This window comes from Convolutriloba macropyga, chromosome 11 (assembly GCF_964194025.1).
Source record: "Convolutriloba macropyga chromosome 11, txConMacr16.3, whole genome shotgun sequence".
NCBI lineage: Eukaryota > Metazoa > Xenacoelomorpha > Acoela > Convolutidae > Convolutriloba > Convolutriloba macropyga.
Genome location: NC_134478.1, coordinates 44,342,905 through 44,361,205, shown reverse-complemented (window position 1 = coordinate 44,361,205; position 18,301 = coordinate 44,342,905). Strand labels below are relative to the sequence as shown.

Genomic DNA, 18,301 nt, shown 5'->3' with positions numbered 1-18,301 from the left:
AAAGTGAAGGTGCTCCGTCTAATGGACGAAACACAATTAATATAAAACTCTAACAACTCTTTGGTACATTTCAATTCAGTCATTTAATGAGATTTTTACAGTAACATCTCCCGAAACAAATCAATTGCATTCAATTAAAACAAAAAGGTAACATCTTAAATTGAATCGCATTAAGGCCAATTCGGCCACAAACCTAAACTGAACATAGCTTGAGAGCAATTAGGAACATAAAGCTTTTAATCATCACGGACGCAAGTCAACAGAATTGCACTGATGGAAAAAATTGAGCAGAATGCAAAATCATCCCTCACTTAAATTTTTTGGTACATGTCCTCAATATCATTAGCAATAACCTCAAGCCTACAAAAAACTACCGTCTAATAGGAAGCTATTTATCTACTAATAACCAGGAGATTGTCGCAAAAAGGCCGCCGATGACTCCTATAAACTCGCTTGGGATTGAAAGAACATGAAAAAGTGGAAAAAACTGGTTGATGTAAGAAAACTTTTTAAAGTGCGAACTATTTTGATTTCATTTTGTTGCTAGACATACTCCTGTTACTTAATGAGAGGGGCTAGTATCAATACCAATAACCATTAGAGAGGTTAACTGTAACTGATAAGAACAAACTTCGCGTAGCGGGCATATAAAATTGGACTTTATGGGTTTATCCAATTTCTATTTTTGAGTTCGTTTTTAAGACTCCGTTCATCTTAGATTACTATGATGAGAAACTGCTGTATAAAAGCACTTTGAGAGGAACTAGCGAAGAATGAAACTGGCCTGGAAAAGTCAAAGAGATTTCAAGCGAAATGTGAAAAAAAGTGCAGGCAAAATGAGGTAAAGCAAAACAAAATTGTGTTCCACGAAGTAAAAAAAATGGGAGCTTATTGAAAGTCGGCTGAGAAGATCAGGGTGGCTATCAATAAAACATACCAAACACAAAGTAACAGAAATCTGAAATTTGAAAATTGCTTTTTAAAGCTTATGGTCTAAAACAGTATAAGAAAAAGTTGTCTGCATATAAATTCAACCAAGGACGAGCTAAAAAAATCAAACTTTATTCAAAAGTGATCATTCTGTTAAAAAAATCTGGCAAAAATATCGTTAAAATTCACAACACTGAAAACATGAAAAAATGAGCAAAACATAGCCGACAGATTGCCGGAAAATAGCCGCCGTTGACTAGCTAGACACACATCGGGATTGAAACAGAAGAACAGATGGAAATTGACAAAAATTTTTCCTAAGTCTCAAAAATTGTTCCGATTCAGTGTGCAGTTTCAGTTAGATTCTAAACCTATACTACTTCAGCTTCTAAACTGAAGGGTATTAAGCTTAATACTAATATCAGCTAGCAATCGACAACAGACAAACAGACGACAGAAGGTACTGTAGTCTTCCTTAACCGATACGTCGTTTAACAAAAAAAGCCGCACGTGACCGTAAACCTTCTAGTGAGAAAGACAAATTTGGTTCAAACGAAGCACTAGGCCTAGAATGAACAATGAATGGATTGGTCAGATCATTTATTTGAAAAAATCCGATCCAAAAAGTCGAAAAAACAGTAAAAATGCAAGTAAAATTGCCGCATGTTAACGAAAAAGCACTAGCGAGAAAACAATTTTTTGTTCAAACACCGTTTTCTCACTACTTTAAAATTAGAGTGCAAAAATTGCTCGTCACACAACCACTCGCTCTTCCGTTCCATTTCCTTTTTCGGGTTGGCCAAAATCACTTACAAAAAACAGCGCCCCAATACAATTCAAATTTGAATTCCAAAAAATAGGAGTGCTTTAATAGCCGGCTGAGAAGCTGAGGTGACTGTTAAGGACTTTAAAGTAAAATCAATAAATCATTTCATCGACTGTTTGAAATTTCTCGTGAGAACCATCATGACAAACATAGTCAGCAGATTGCCGGAAAATAGCCGCTGTTGACGCGCTTGATGCACATCGGGATTGAAACAGAAAAAGAAAAAAGAAGAGATAAATTGACCAAAATTTTTTTCGGTGTCAAAGTGTTCTAATTCGACGTGGTTTCGGTTGGATTCTAAAACCATACTTAATTCAGCTTCTAACAGAAAGCTAATAAGCTGAATATCAATGTCAGCTAGCAATCGCTCTAATGAACTTTGATAACCTAATGCGCTTGACTTAGCGACCGGGTTTTATCGGTTTATCCAGTTTCTTTTGATTTTGCTCTTTTGACCTTGACTGTATTCACTGCATTGCATAAATCAAACCTCGAAAGAATTTAACATCCATTAAGTTGAAACAGTGAGTGAGGTAAGTCAGAAGTCAAACTTGAAAATCGTGTTAACAGTGTTAAAATCGTGTTAAGTCGCTTAACAAAAAACGTGATCAAAAGGTAAAGCGAATTAAAAAAAGGAGAGCGCCTAAATAATAGCCGTTTGATAGACTGACGGCGGCTATTAAAAAGCTGTATGAGCAGTGAACAAAACTGATTTTGCAATCAAAAGGTCAATCATTGATCACACTCAGTCAACCGGCATAAGAAAATAGCAAACACAAAAACTGCTTACATCGACAGTAAAAAATATCTATCAATTTTCCTGCAAAAGAGAAACACGTTTTACAAAAACGCAGATCGAGAGGCATTAAGGAATCGATGGCATCAGATCAGGAAAGATTCAAGAAAAGAAGTTTTACCCGTAATAACAATAGCTAATATTTAATCTCATACTCAAGATATACATGAAAACGAGGTTTTTAAAGTGAAGCACGCAGAAAAAAGTACTTAATAGGTGGAAAAAACTTAAGAGTTGAACCAACATTCTATCGATAAGACTATAAACACTACATCAAAAATCGGATAGTCAGTGCATAAAATCGACATTCTTCTTTCACCAAAAGTTTTTTACATAAGGATTTATAAATTGCTTTGCCCTATTGAACTTATATTAATCAAGTATATGTCAAACAAAAAGGATTAAATGGTTTATACTGTATGTTTCGAATTTAATCCTTGCTATCCATATTTTTTCCCAATGACTGGGTGAATAACTGATAACATAAATTTGTATTACATTAAGTTGAAACAGTGAGTTAGATGTGCTGCGTCTTCACTTCAGTTTTATGAAGTGCAGTAGCTATTCACCCAAAAAAATGGCGCAAAGTTTTACCATATCCACAAAAAATATTCGCAGAATTTAACAAAAAAATTACTATTTAACCACAAAGTATTCAAGCCTCCTCTCAAAAAGTTCAACGCATATGTAATACCTATCGAACGCAACGAATCCTCAAAACTTTCTCCTGACTGAAAGTTGTAGGGGTTTTGCTAGCTTTCAACGAGGATATCTGCAGAAAACCAGATGGAAGTGAAAATACTAGTGATTAATGTTGCCAAAACTGCTTTTGAAGTAGCAAAAAGAAGCGGTTAAATATTTAGAAACATAGCCGACTAAACGTCAGAGGAATTGCTCTCTAACGACCAGTGGGAGCTCTAATCAATTGCAGCCTGCTTCAGTCGGGGGGAGCCTAAATGGGACTAAGAAGTTCAATAGTGTGCTTCAAATAACCACATTAGAGGTTAACATATACCACTATAAAGATTTGAAGTGAAAAATGGCACCAGTTTCGGCGCACTTTTCATTTGACTTTTAGTATTAAATTGCCGCCAATTGAGTTCAGTTGCTTAAAATTGTGATTAAGAGAGAATTTTAGATCACGCGAAACGCAAAAAGTAAAGGGCGTAAAAGTCACTCGAAAAGTCAAAACTGTCAAGCGAAAATTTTGAACAAAAAAAGGAAACGTTGACAATAATTGCTATGAACCTCGTTTAAGAGCAATTAAAAACGCTACTCAGAAACTTCATGAAACTAACTCATTTTGGGCGTTTAGTTTTTAAATGCACTGAATACATGAAGATGATTTTAAGTAGGACATCAATAATCTGCTTAAATTTTTGAGAAAATGCACGAAGTAATTATCATCTTTGCTGTTCAAAAAACAAAAAACTTGCTGGAAGATTACAATATAAATTTTGTAATCAGTTTGCAGTTGCAGTGCAAAAACGCGACATTTAAAATAACAATCGTTTCGCGTTGAGGACAGCTTGTCTTGTCTTTTTTTCAATCTTGATTTTATGTAATCAATTAGAGTGTTATGCCTTCAATTGACCAAAAGCTCCAAGTAAAATCTCAATTGTCCTTAAATCCTATGTAAATTTGTGAGAAATACAATTCATGATCAAAAACTATAACCGCAAACGACCAAAAAGGTTACGTTCAAAAAATGTCATGCCGCAAGAGTTCGATCAGCTTGAATAAATGAAAAATGGCTTTAGAAGGTGCGTGGTGAAAATGTAGGAAGACAATTTTTGAAAAGGGAACAAAAATAGACCAATGCAGTCCTTTAATTGATCCACTCATTTATTTTAAATAATCAGTAAAAAGCATCGCTTCTATCATGGCCGTAAAAAAAACAATTTTTTCTTACAAAAACAATAGACAACAGTCGACTGGCCCATCAGTTTGTGCTCTAACCTGATTGGTTATTGATAGAATTGACGACAGATGGTGCTGTATTCTTCCTTAACCTATACGTGGACGGATTCCCAACCATCTGTTCGACAGGGGAGGGAGTTGAAGGAACAGCTGTAGCAGCTGCACCGTTTATGTAGGGACCCTTTTGAGTAACGGATTGATTGCCAGTTTGGAGGTGCGGAGACATTGGATTGGTGTTAGTGGAGAGATGATTGCCTTGTGGGCCCGCACCAGGCGACATTTGGTGCTCAGAGGCGTCCGAGAGAGTGCTAAAACACGCATGTCTAAGTAAATGATGCGTTCATTATTATTAATAGGGTTTGACAAAACATAGAGTTCAATCTAAGACAACAATTCACTATTTGCCATTTGGCACTGTTACTCAATATCGTCTGTAGGTATAACAAAGTTACTCGATATCAGAATGTTACTGAAACAACAACACTTGATTCTAATAAGACAATGGAATGACGAAATATCCAGCTGTTCTACACTTTCTTCAATTTTGATGATGATGATGATGATGATGATGATGATGATGATGATGATGATGATGATGATGATGATGATGATGATGATGATGATGATGATGATGATGATGATGATGATGATGATGATGATGATGGAGGTTTAGCCACTCTTTCAAGACCCAAAAGTGGTTGTCGATAATCAAAAGGCTTGACAGAATAAGTATGTTTTCAGAAGCTTCTTGAACTCTTCAAAGGTTTTTGCGTTTCGTATATAATCAGGTAGCTCATTCCATCTTTTAGCACCTTGAAAACTGAAGCTTTTTCTCGTGGCATCTGACAAGCATCTTGGGATTCGAAACAGTTTCTGACGTGAGGGCCGAGCAGAGGTTGTATTCCGTTGAAATAATTTCTCTATATAGATAGGGGCCATCAATCGATCAACTTTAAACATGAGAGCGAACAACTTGAAAAGGATCCGTTGCTCAATAGGCAACCAGTGTAACTTTTTGAGTAAATGTTTTGCTGAGACGTTCCGTGAATAACCCAATACAAACTTTGCAGCCAAATTTTTTGAAGTTTTCTGATAAGTTTCTTACTTAACCGAAGGTATACAACGTTACAATAATCCAGGCTAGAAAGAACAAAACAGGATACCAGTTCTTTCCTTTGCTTTTCGCCCAAAAACTTTCGAATTGAATAGAATTTCCGAAGTTGTATATAACACTGCCTACAGACGCGGTTCACCTGATTTATAAAAGTCAGCTTGCAGTCTAAAGAAAAACCTAATAAGTTTATCGAGCTTCTCAATGGTAACTCAATCCCCAGTAAAGTAGAGGAATCAATGGACGGAATATTAGAACTGCGATTGCAAAAAAACAATCAGATCAGTTTTGCTACTGTTATTCACTAACTTCAACTTGCACATAACATCAATTATTTGTTTCAAAATGAAACTTATGGACGTAAAATTGTAATCTAATTCAAAAATAAATTGACTGTCGTCTGCATAAAAGTGGTAAATTACGCCAGTTGCATTTAAAAACTCATACAGTGGGGTCAAGTAAAATGAGAACAACACTGGTCCCAAAATCGAGCCCTGTGGAACTCCGGCTTCATTGTAAAAGTAATCTGAGAGCTCATTCTCAACAGTGACCCGCGAATTGCGGTTTTTCAAGTAACTTTCAAAAAATCGTAATACAGATCCTTCAAAGCCAAGTTTATTTTGTAATATTTTGAGTAACACATTAAAATTGACTGTATCAAAAGCAGATGTCAAATCAAGAGATATCAGAAGTGCTAGCTTCCTTCTTGCCAAAATTTCAGTCACTCTCTCAAGGCAATAAACTATTGCTGTTTCAGTTGAATGATGGTGACGATAAGCAGACTGTAGCGGCGGCCACAATCCATTCCTGTCAAAGTAATCAACCATTTGCTGAAGGACACACTTTTCGACTATTTTTGACATTGTTCTAATATTTGTAACAGGTCTATAATTTTCAATTTCATCCTCGTCGTTTTTTTTATTGAGAGGAATTATTATTCCTTGCTTCAGCGAAGATCGAAACACGCCCGTTAACGAAATAGAACTTATGAGGTCAGTAAAAGACTCGACGTAGCAGTTGATGATAACTTTAAGGACGTGCGTGGGAATGATATCATGAGGTGCAGTGGAATTCGATATTTTGTTCAACGTTAGGCGTAAATCCGAACTACTCACCGACATAAAGGAAGAAAAACTGGATTTGCATGTTGCCTCTATTTCGAGCAATGTGTTATCAAAGTTCTGCAAGAGAGTACTAACTTTTTCTCTGAAGAAATTACAAAATCTGTGTGCTAAGGTAGTTGGATTTTCGTTCTTAGTTAACTTAAAAATTTTTCTTCTGAACAATTCGTGGAAAGTAAGAAACCTCAGCTTGCTAGACTTTTCCGACAATTTTTGAGATAAACAATTGTCTCGCCTCAATTTCAGAAGTTCCCTATAATCGCATAGATGTGATTGTAATCTGACCTCACTCTCAGTTGATCGCATTTTTCTCCAGGCTCTCTCAAGTTTACGCTTCAAATGTTTTGCTTTAATGCATTCATCATCAAAACATCGAGGTCGACTTGACAGCACAAGAAACTTTTTGAAGGGCTTTAGCTTATCTCTGACAGAAATGGCACTTAAGTAGAAGCAATCATAAAGTTTATTTACAATATTAAATACTTCTTCTGAATTCATTTCCAGCGAAATGAATTCAATAGAGTTGTTCTGAATCATTTTCAGCGAAATGATTTCGTCAAATAATAGCATAAATCTTTCTGCGAACTGAAAGTGATTTACCGATTTCTATACATAACGCTCGCGAGGAATCTTCTCGCATATAACTTTTTCAATTACCGTGTTAAAAGTAATAGCGTAATGGTCAGAGGGCATTGTTTTATCTACATTCAGGTCAAAAGAGACATCATTGTTCATCAAAACCAAATCAAGTAAATTGCCCTTCCTCGTCGTTGCTTCACCGTGAACAGATACTAAACCATGCTCTTCCATAAGGTACGTAAACTTCAACTGATGGGGTCCAATTTTATTCAAAGCAATATTAAAATCTCCCATAATTACAACATTTGAATACATCGTAGTATTTTCAGACAGTAATTTGGATAGCTCCTCCAGGAAATGATTGAAGGAACCTGATGGTGGTCTGTATCCAACTATAACGAGAGTCTTTTGGCGATAGAGAATGATTTCAACTCCTAGGCACTCCAAGCACGGTAGCACAAGTTCAAAAAGAAGCTTTCCTTTGAATTTACTTTTAAATAATAGAGCAACACCACCTCCGCGGCAACTTTTACGGTTAATATTAAAAACAGAATAATTAGAGCCAGCTATTAAATCAACACAGTGTTGGGTGAAATCGGATATCCATGTTTCGGTAATGGCGAATAAAGAGACATCATGCGCTATTAAGTAAGGCTCAGTGAAATCTATTTTATTGCAAATTGACCGTGCATTCCATAATCCTACGCGTAAGCAATGTTGTTGTAGTCAATTCACCTGCGGCTGGCTGCTAGACTCAGAATTTAATGTCTTCAGCCAGTTTCGCGCTTCTTCATTTAGAAAATACCGTCTTAATATTATGTTTGCCGACCAAGTTTCAGTGCTCTCAACAAGTTCTGTCGTGTCTTCGGGGAAAACGACATGGAAAGATTTAAGCTGACTGTTCCTGCTAGGTAGTTCTCTGCATGCCAAAGGTTTCAAGTTTTGCTCGTTACAATAATCAAGAAGTGATGCGGTATTAATGGATTGCGGTACTCTACTGATAAAGTAATGTCTTCTTGGCGGAAGTCTTGGTTTTGGTTGAACTCCTTGAAAACTAGCATTCGTGTTGCTTCCCTGAACTATGGCAATTTCGTTAACTGATCGTTTCCGTTTTTTCGATTTATCACTCGACACCGAAAAGTGACTGTCCTTGCGATTTTGAAAATTGAAATATGGTCGTGGGGGGTTCGGTCCCACAACTTTTTGCGCATACGTAGGTCGATTTATGGGATTGACTAACAGTTTGGTTGTTTCTGCAGCACTTGGGTTATTGAAAATATTATCATCTTGCGTATTCGTGATGCTCTCCTTAATTTCACTAACATCGGATTCAATTTTGTTCAGTTTATTCAATTTGGCATTCAGTTGAGATAAAATACGAGTAGGAGTTACCCGAGAACACTCTTCGCATGACCATTGCACGGAACCACATTGAAGTATGTAATCTGTAAAAGGGTCACATTCCTTGCACAAACCAGCAGAAGCACACCACATGCATAACGTTGAGCACTGCTCCATTGTGCAATTGCATCCAGCACAGAATTTCGGGGGTTGACCAGCGTCAGCCCCAAGCATATTCATTTAATATGAAACTATTTAATTTTCACTTTACCCTATTAGCGGGTATAAAACTTTTAAGCGCCCCACGCCCATATGTTAGGAACTACGTTCATGTACACAAAATGCAACTATGGGTAATAAACAACAGGTGTGGGGGTAGATGCTTCTATTTTTATGATGAGTCGTTGAGGCTGGATATTAGGAACCAAGTTCATACTCATTACAACCTGTATGAGTTTGAGCTTCCGTTGGGCGATCCAATAGTGAAGCCTTCTCCCCCAGCAGAGTTAGGAGTGGACTGTGGATCTAGGAGTGCCTGTCGCAACACTTGCATCACTCTCTGTGCAGTCGTGAAGTATCTGTAAGTCATGAGGAAAGTGTTGAGGAACTCGATGCTGAGGAACCGCACGTCCACAAGACGGTCCAACAGTTTCTCCACAGTCGCGTATCTAGAAAAAGATTTTTAATTTAAGTTTAGCAGACATACTTGCTATCTTCATATTTCGGCAACGTTTCAATACTCTATTGAGTTCATTTACTCGATGCACATTGCTTTTTGTTTATAATCATGTAAAGATAAAGTTTGTGCAAAGCAACCGTTACTTAAAGTTAAATCGGATGCTAACTTGAATATCTATGCTTCTGCAAATTGGGATGGTTTCGAGTCTTGCCAATAGATTGTAATGTAATGAGCCATGTAAATAAGCGCTGTTTCTTACTTTATCTACAGATTTACAGTTTGTATCAAAGAGCACAGAAAATGAACTTGAGCTGACCTTATCTGCGGAACCCTGCACGAGTTGGTGCCCCTGGAGAACTTAATGTGAGGGTCATCCTGGAAGAGAGAGGGGTCACTCCTGACTGACTGGAGCATGCGAATAGAGCTGCTCTCCTCAAACCTCACCTGACCAGTCAGCAGTCCAGATATGTGGATATTCTCAATGCACTGAAACATACACAAAAAGCAAGTTCAAACATACTCCGCAGATTGCCAGAAAACTGCCGCTGTTGATTCCCATAACCAAGATTGGTATTGAAAGAAGAGAAAAAATTAACGAAAAAAAATGATTTTTGTACACAGACAATTCTAAAGTGCGAACAATTTTGATGTCGTTTTGGAGCTGAACACACTCCTGTTTCGTAGTGAGACGACACAGCGGCTAGTATCAATATAATAAGCATTAGAGATGGTAACCAAGAACAAAGTTCGAGTAACTGGCATCCCAAACTGGGCTTTTAACCCGTTTCTATTTCGGATTTCGTTTTTTCATACTGACTCTTTATTTTGAATTGATTTGCTGAGCAACTGCTGTCTAAAAACGCTTTTAGCAGAATGAAAGAAGAGTGAAATTAGCCTAAAGAAGTCGAACAGATTTCACGCAAAATGTTGAACAAGCTGTGAACTAAGGTAAAGCAAAAAATTTTAGTACGAAGCAGAAAAAAATAGGAGCGCTATTATAGCCGGCTGAGAAGCTGCGACGGCTATTAAATTCAATAAAGTTGCTGGAAGATTGCAATAAAAATTTTGTCATCGGTTTGCAGTTGCAGCGCAAAAAAGCGACATAAAAAACAATTGTTTCACGTTGTCGACAGCTTGTCTGGTCTTTTTTAAATCTTGACTTAATGTAATCTTTAATTAGAGTGTTATGTCTTGAGTTGTCCAAAAGCTCTAATTAAAATATCAAATGTCCTCCAATCCTATGTAAAATAGTGATAAATACGATTTATGGTCAAAAACTATAACCTTAAATGAGCAAAAAAAATTACGTGCAAAAAATGACATATCGCAAGTTCGATCGGCTTGAATGAAAAAATGAAAAATAGCTTTAGTAGGAGGGTGGTGAAAGTTGCGCAAGAAAAATTTTGAAGAGAGGATGAAAACAGACTCAGGCAGGCCTTTAATAGATCCACTCATTTATTTTAAATAAACAACAAAGAGCCTAGCTTCTTTCACGTCCGTAAAAACAATTTTTCCTTACAAAAACAATAAACAGTCAACTAGCCCATCAGCTTGTGCTCTAAACTGACTGGTTATTGATAGAATTGACGACAGATGTTGCTGCATCCCTACTTAACTTATACGTGCTTTTTAAATGAAATTCCAGATGTTAACAAAAAACTTATAACGATAAGATGAACTTGGTTCGAAAAAAACTTTGCTTAGAATGAACAATGAACGGATTGGTAAAACCATTTAGAAGAAAATACGATCCAAAAAAAACAAAAAAGAGAAAAAATCGAAGTGAAACTGCAGCATGTGAACAAAAAAACCAACCAGCGAGAAAATGGCAATACCAATACCAATGTCAGCTAGCAAACACTCTAATGAACTTTGATAACCTAATTCTCAATTACTTAATAGTCGGGCTTAATATGTTTATCCCATTTCTTTTAATTTTGTGCTTCTGACTTTGCCCGTATTCAGTACATTACGTAATTCAATATGTGAAAGAATTTAAAATCTATTCAGTTGAAACATTGAGTGAAGTAAGGCAGAAGTTGAGCCTGAAAATCGTGACGTATGTAAAACGAAAAACGTGATCAAAAGGTAAAGCGAAATAAAACAAAGGAGAACGCCTAAATAATCGCCGTTGAGAGGCTGAAGGCAGTTATTAATTAAAATAGCCAGCAGAAGGCTGGAAAAAGCTTCCATTGACGCGCTTGATGCACATCGGGATTGAAAAAGAAAAAGAGGAAAATTGACCGACAATTCAGTTTTTTTCATATAGAGTCAAAAAATGTTCTAATTTGGCGTGCAGTTTCAGTTGGATTCTAAAAATTTACTTAATTCAGCTTCAAAAGTGAAAACTAAAACGCTTAAACATAGCTGGCAGATTACCAGAAAATAGCCGCAATAGATTCGTAGATCTGCAGTCTCAAAAAAACAGTAAAAAAGACAGACCAAAAAAATCGTCTTTTCATTGAAGGCTGATCTGTTTTATTTTGATTTAAAACCTGCAGAAATTATTGCTTCCTCTATTAGCTGATCTCAAATAACCTTCTTTTAGAGTGACACACACACCCATTTGACCTTATCTTTTAGAATTAAAGTAAATAAAAGTCAATTTCGAAGTGAGGAAGTCATTTTTGAGAGTGAGGTGAGTCAAGTGTGACCAAAAATTTAATCACGCGAATGAACAAAAACTCGTTCTACTACGAGCGAAAAATGACGTCACACATGCAATTCAGTTGAAATTGCATGAACGAATGAACGAAAAGTGACTGTGATGTCAAATGGTCGTAACAAAAATCTTGACGACGAAATAATAAAACCAAGAGAAGTCCAATAATAGCCACAGCTATCGCTAAGCGGCTATTAATACCAATGTCGGTTAGCAAACACATTCATGAACTTGATAATCTAATTCTCAATGACTTGATGACCCGGTGTTATTGGTTTATCCGGTCTCTTTTGATTCTGATCTTCTGACTTTGACAGTATTCAGCACATTGCGTAAGTGAATACGATAAGTGAAGAATTTTACATCATTTCAGTTGAAACAGTGAGTGAAGTAAGTCAAAAGTCAAACGTGAAAATCGTGACTTATTTAATATGAAAATCAAAAGGTAAAGCGAATCAAGAAAATATAGCAAGACAAGTCCTGAATTACCATCCAAACAATTGACTTGGCATGGACATAAATTTGACAAAGAATAAGCCGTATTAGATGTCCAATGAGAACCATTAGATTGACACCAATGAGATTCAGCAATTTTACAGCAATTTTTATTATATTCCCTTATTTCTCATGATCAACCAATGAAGCCTGTAAATAATGAGATTAAGTTATAAGACAGCAATAAGTTCACTAAATACTTGCAAAACTCAATAATTCACTAATAGTTTTTTCAGAACGGACAGCGTATAAGTCAAAGACAGCAGGATTTTAAACAATAAGAAAAACATTTTTAGAAACCAATGAAAACGGTCAAAAATGAGACAAATATATAAGATAATGAAGTTAAGAACAAATACTCGCAAAAATCTTCAAGGAAGTTGATGTCCAAGTCATAGAAGGCATCAGATTTGAACAGGGAAGATTTATTCGACTAAAATAACCCATATTAGCAACCTATGAGGCCTGTTACTAATGAGAAGTATTAATGAGGCCGTGTTAAAGTCATGAAAACTAAAAATTAATTAACTCAGACCATCAATTAGGTTCCTTTGCTCCCATTATTAACCAATGAGACATGTCATTGATGACCAAAACCTACAAACCACTATCCAAACAACCTTAAAAAAATAAAAAATCATAATCAAATTTCTAAACTAAAAAAATAAACAACACAAATGGTTTTAAAAAGCCGCACATGAACACAAAATTCCGCTCGCTAACAGAATTTTTTTCACACTTCAAATTTCACGCTCTCTCAAAAACAGCGGAATGCACAAAAAACCACTCTCTTTTCGCTCCCTTCTTCAATTTCGTTCAGCACCCAAACCACTCCAAAATATTTCACGCGTTTCATTTCCTGCTTCCAAATTCACTCCAACTAAAGTGATTATTAAAAAAGGACTCCTCTTCGAGTCGAAAAAAAAAGACAGCACACCAATAGAATCCAAATCCTTTCGATTGTAAGAAAAACAGAGCACCTAAATAATAGCCGTTGAGAGGCTGACGGCGACTTTTAATCATCAAACACATCGCAATTTAGTGTTTTGAAATAACCAAAACATCTCGATGAAGCTTACCGCACGGTTATACATCACCACACGGTTGAGGTAACATGGAACCGAGTTTCGGAGAGCGCAAGGAAGATTTTCATGGAACAAGGGTAGCACTTTAAAGGAGTCGATTTTGAGAGAAGTCCTCATCAAATCATGAGACAATGAACTGCTACTCTTAAATATACACCGGAAATGCTGATGATGTCCACGCCACTTATATAATGTTTAATCTCGTGACGCGCGTTGAAAACATAATATAGAAATGTGAACACTACCTCTGCTGACCAAACCATAGCCGGTGAACTGTTTTGCAATAGCCACCATTTCCGAGCCCGATTAACAATTTGCTGGTTGTATGACAAAAATCGAAAACGACCAATCCGAAAAAATTGACAGCTGGTTTTTTTCAAAGTTTCAAACGGATCAATCTTGACATGGTGCTGTCGACAGCCTAGTAGGCTATGGGTGAACTCCACGCCACAGCAGCCAGTAATCGTTTAAGGCTAATCTATTTTACTTCGATTCCACTTGATTGACCACGGTAATTTGCATTTGGAAACTTTAGAGAAACGGTAGTCTTACTTTAGAGAAACTTTGGACAAATGAAAGCTTTACATCAGAGATAAAATTACAGAAATGGTAATTTTACCTCATAGAAATTTCACAGAAACGGTAGCTTTAGTGGTTGCTAAAAAATGTGAATGCGATAGAATTTTAAATCACGCAAACGAAAAATTTGAGGACCTAAAAGTCATTAGAAAAAATTAGATAAGACTACAATAATTGCATCAAACTTCGTTTGAGGGCAATTATTCACCTTGAATAGTTTACACACGAAGTGTATAAACTGATTTATAAGTAAAACTGAATCAGCAAGAAAATGGAATTAAAAATAGCCGCTTGACAATGTGGTAACAGATATCAAACGACCGGGGTGGGGGCGCCACCTTCATTGTTTTTTGCCCAGAAAAAATAGCTATTTACACCATAAAATTTCCCTCCTCAGCCTTCTCAGAGAACCGTGCACCTCTGCGACTGTTGAAGATCTGAAAACAACAACTCAAAACCACCGTATACGACATAATTCGACGAATGTCAATTCAATGAGACGAGCAAAATGTTAAATAAAAAGACAACAAAACGTCAAGCGCGCATCAAACGCGGGAAATAACACAAATTACCGCACTTGCCGCTAAAAAGAAGTGCATGACGTAGAATACATAGAGGATAAGGAGCTTTGTTGAAAAAGTTGCCGATAAAATCAAGCAAAAAAATTTTCAGATCAAATGTTTTTTGCTTTAAAAAATTTCATTGAAAAAATCAAACTGCTTATTTCATTCAAACAGTCTGATCAGTAATTGATTTTTAAACAAAACGCAACAAAAATATTAAGAAAAATGTTCGAAGTAGATTAACTGATTATAACTTTACGCTGTTCATTATTGCAACAACAGATTTACGCAAAACACTTTTACTAGTTAAGCTGAGATGACTAAACTAATTGAAACTCACAGCAGAGACGAACAAAATCTTACCTTTTTATTATTGAAACATGACTCGAAGAAGAACTTCATGTGGTAAATAATGCAATCAGTTTCAACAAGAACCCTTCGATTCTTGCGTTTCCGCATTGCACAATCTTTCTGTAAGTTTGTAAACAGACTAGGATAATATTACGTGTTCGCTAGAGGACATTAAAATAACAAGTAGCAAAACTGTGTTTTAATCTGCAACTCGCAACCAGCAATGCGTAACACAGGCGATGACTAAAACGAATGAAGCGAGACCAAAATTGCAACTGGCGATTTTTCTGAAGTTTTCCGAAGCGGTTCCATGGCACATAAAAGAATAATGCACTTTTCCTCCGATTCTTATTTGGAAATTTCAATGTCACACTTACGTGACACGATCTTAGTCTATAGATTGTTAGAACTCCACTCGCAGGCAACGGTGCAAAACCACAAAACGCTATCGTTTGAAAACTCAGGAAATTGATATACAATTTCTATTCATATGCACTCGTCATAAACAAATGAAATACATCATTTATGAAACAAAATTGCGTTTCAAAAAGTTGAAACTTTATTGTTGTTCAAAAATTTGCGTTAGAATAATCCATAAAAACATTTTTAGGTAAAATCTTCAAAAATATCGTCAAATTTAAAAGAAATCTTATGGTATCTTTGAAAACTTTGACTCACAATCGTTCTGTAATCTTAATTCAGTAATGAGCAGTAGAGCAGTAACAAATAAATTTGCAGCGAAACAATTGCAGCAAAAATTCTTTACGAAAATGCAACTATATTTTCAATGCTAAAGCTTATCGAGCAAAAACGACTGGTCTTAGTTCAGATGGTAGATCAATCAAAAGATTTTCAATCATCAATCTTTGTATGATTTGAAAGCATCAAAATATTTTAAATCACTCAATGATTGGTCACTGAAACAAAGAGCTTCGACGCGAAAAACTTGCAAGTGAACTTTTCTCCTAACAGTATCAGCACTAATTGAGAGAAAAATGAATAAGGATGAGTTCTATCAGTGATGACCGACCCCAAAAAACTGTATTCTGTCCAATATTGGAAAACTGCTGAAAATTTAACTTTGTGTCAACGCAACTGGAACGTATCAACAACTATTGGTGCTGGTTTTGTTTTGATCTGTTTGTTTTTTTCCTCACCTGTCCGATGTCGGTGACCCATGCCTCCTTCTCTTGATTGGTGGGTGCGACGAATATGAAGAGATAGGACACCTGTTGGTGGCTCACCACCAGTTTGAAGTACCTGCCCTCAAACTCTGCATTAGGCGATTCTTTCACGGGGGAGAGGGGCGAGGAGGAGGAGAAGGAGGAGGAGGCAGAAGTGATTGTAGCAGATGAGGACGAGGAACTTAGAGCTGTAGAGTTGGGCATGACAGAAGTGGGAACTAAAGCAACCACACATTATTCATAATCCCCAAATGCCCCAAAAAGGACTACAAATCCAAAGGGCCGAACTTTTAATCCATTTTTTTTCCAACTTATTATGCACAAAACTTTCCGATATTAGAAGAGCGCTTAAACCAAGACTTATCCTCTTAACTACGAAAAGTAAAACTCTCCAAAAACGGTAGTTAGACACTGTGGGCAGGGGTAAGTGGGTTTTAGAGGAAAGGGGGGCTTAGCGAAATTGCACTTTCTTCGTGATTCTTAAACCAAACCTGTCGCTGATGATAATTTGGGTATATGTAGAGCTTTACGAAAACAATCACCCAGAGCGGGAATCGAACCTGGAATGCTGAAGAGGTCATCGTCGAGTAGAGTAGCGTTGACCAGTGGAATCTTTCCAAGTAACTGAAACAATGCTCTCAATGAAACTCACTTGATAAACAGAGGATAAATATTGAACCAAAAAGCTCCAAAATAATGGATTGCAAAATTACCTTGTTAAAATACTTCTTGAACCGTTTGCGAACATAAAGTTTGATTAATAACTTTCCCATTTTTCTGGTAGAGATATTTCGAGGTACTCAGAACTGCAATTACATATTTCATACATAAACGTGTCCTTTTATATTAATTAATATGCAATAAATACATGCCAAATTACGCAGCTGTTTCAACGCATGAATTACAAAATATAGGAAGACAAAAAACTTTCCTCATTAAAACACTTGAAGCCGTTAATATTTGATGCTGTATTCAGATATATTACAATGAATTGACTCAAAAAAGCGTTCTCAGTGAACGTCTCGCAGATATCCGATAAAAGTTCAAACAACTCTATTGACTGCTAATGTTATTGTACGCTTGCTTTCGTTCACATTTAACTTAAAAAATATCTCAAATAATCGAGCAAAACTTTTTTTGCTCAAAGGAAAATTTCGGATCCATCCCAATTATGAGATATTCCCCTTCTAAAAAAGTGTCAGGTAGTGATGGAGATACTAAACGCGCTAGTTGAGCAGTAGAACTTTTTAGCCCCCCCCCCCTCTTAAGCACTTGAATAATACTCAATGTTGTTTACTTGTAGTGGATAAACATTTCAACTTCCTGGGGTTTCAATGTTCCGTGGTCAGGGTTTAAAAATATTACGGATTGATAGGTTGCAGATTTATTATTATTAGTTCCAATTGGGGAAACGGGCTGCGGAAAGTGAAGGATGGGTGAAGAGATGCACTTGTATTGTCATTTTCTCAAGAACGACTATTGAACAGAACTCACTGAAAAATTGCATAGAGTATTCCTGTTTGATAAAATTAATATCCACTGACGACTTAATATAGAATGTTAAGAAGTAAGGAAGACATTCGTAATATACGTAGCTACAATAGTATACAAAAAATGTTTTTCATCTATCGGTAGCTGGTAACTTGAACTTGAACGTAACCATGATCATACTCAATAACGTGAGACAGAAACGAGATATGTGACCTTTAAATGAACGTGGGACAATAGCGATGTGGGATGCACAAATATCACCAAAAACATTTAATCCATTTCACAAAAAGAAAAAGGTAAAGGGAAGGAAAGTTTGCTCGCTAAATGCGGCTGTTGTATTGAATTATGCGAAAATGACTTCCGGTAAAGGATACATTTAGATGTACTAGAAACATGTTTCTAAACAGTTGAAAACGATAGAGAAAACGAGAGAACTTAAAGCGACAAAACAGATTACGTTACTTTTCGCAAAATAGCAGCTGAATAGCATTAAAATCAATCGGAATTAATATGCAAGTTCATCATGCTCAGTAGCCTTATCAACTTAGTCGATTAAAGCAATCAAGATTGTTAAAAATCTGTCAAATA

At 36.3% G+C, this 18,301-nt stretch overlaps 1 protein-coding gene across 10 annotated transcripts in view; it reads right to left on the bottom strand.

The window, feature by feature from the left end:
- The window catches only part of LOC142349443 (ras-specific guanine nucleotide-releasing factor 2-like), a 233,011-nt gene that overhangs the window by 55,877 nt on the left and 158,833 nt on the right, over positions 1–18,301 (bottom strand). For all 10 annotated transcript variants that reach the window (XM_075400998.1, XM_075400995.1, XM_075401003.1 and 7 more), the window contains 5 exons: positions 16,783–16,846; positions 16,196–16,440; positions 9,620–9,789; positions 9,071–9,292; positions 4,512–4,780 (listed from right to left, as the gene is read on the bottom strand). In XM_075400998.1, the coding sequence (XP_075257113.1) occupies positions 4,512–4,780; positions 9,071–9,292; positions 9,620–9,789; positions 16,196–16,440; positions 16,783–16,846 (970 nt within the window). The remainder of the gene's footprint in view (positions 1–4,511; positions 4,781–9,070; positions 9,293–9,619; positions 9,790–16,195; positions 16,441–16,782; positions 16,847–18,301) is intronic.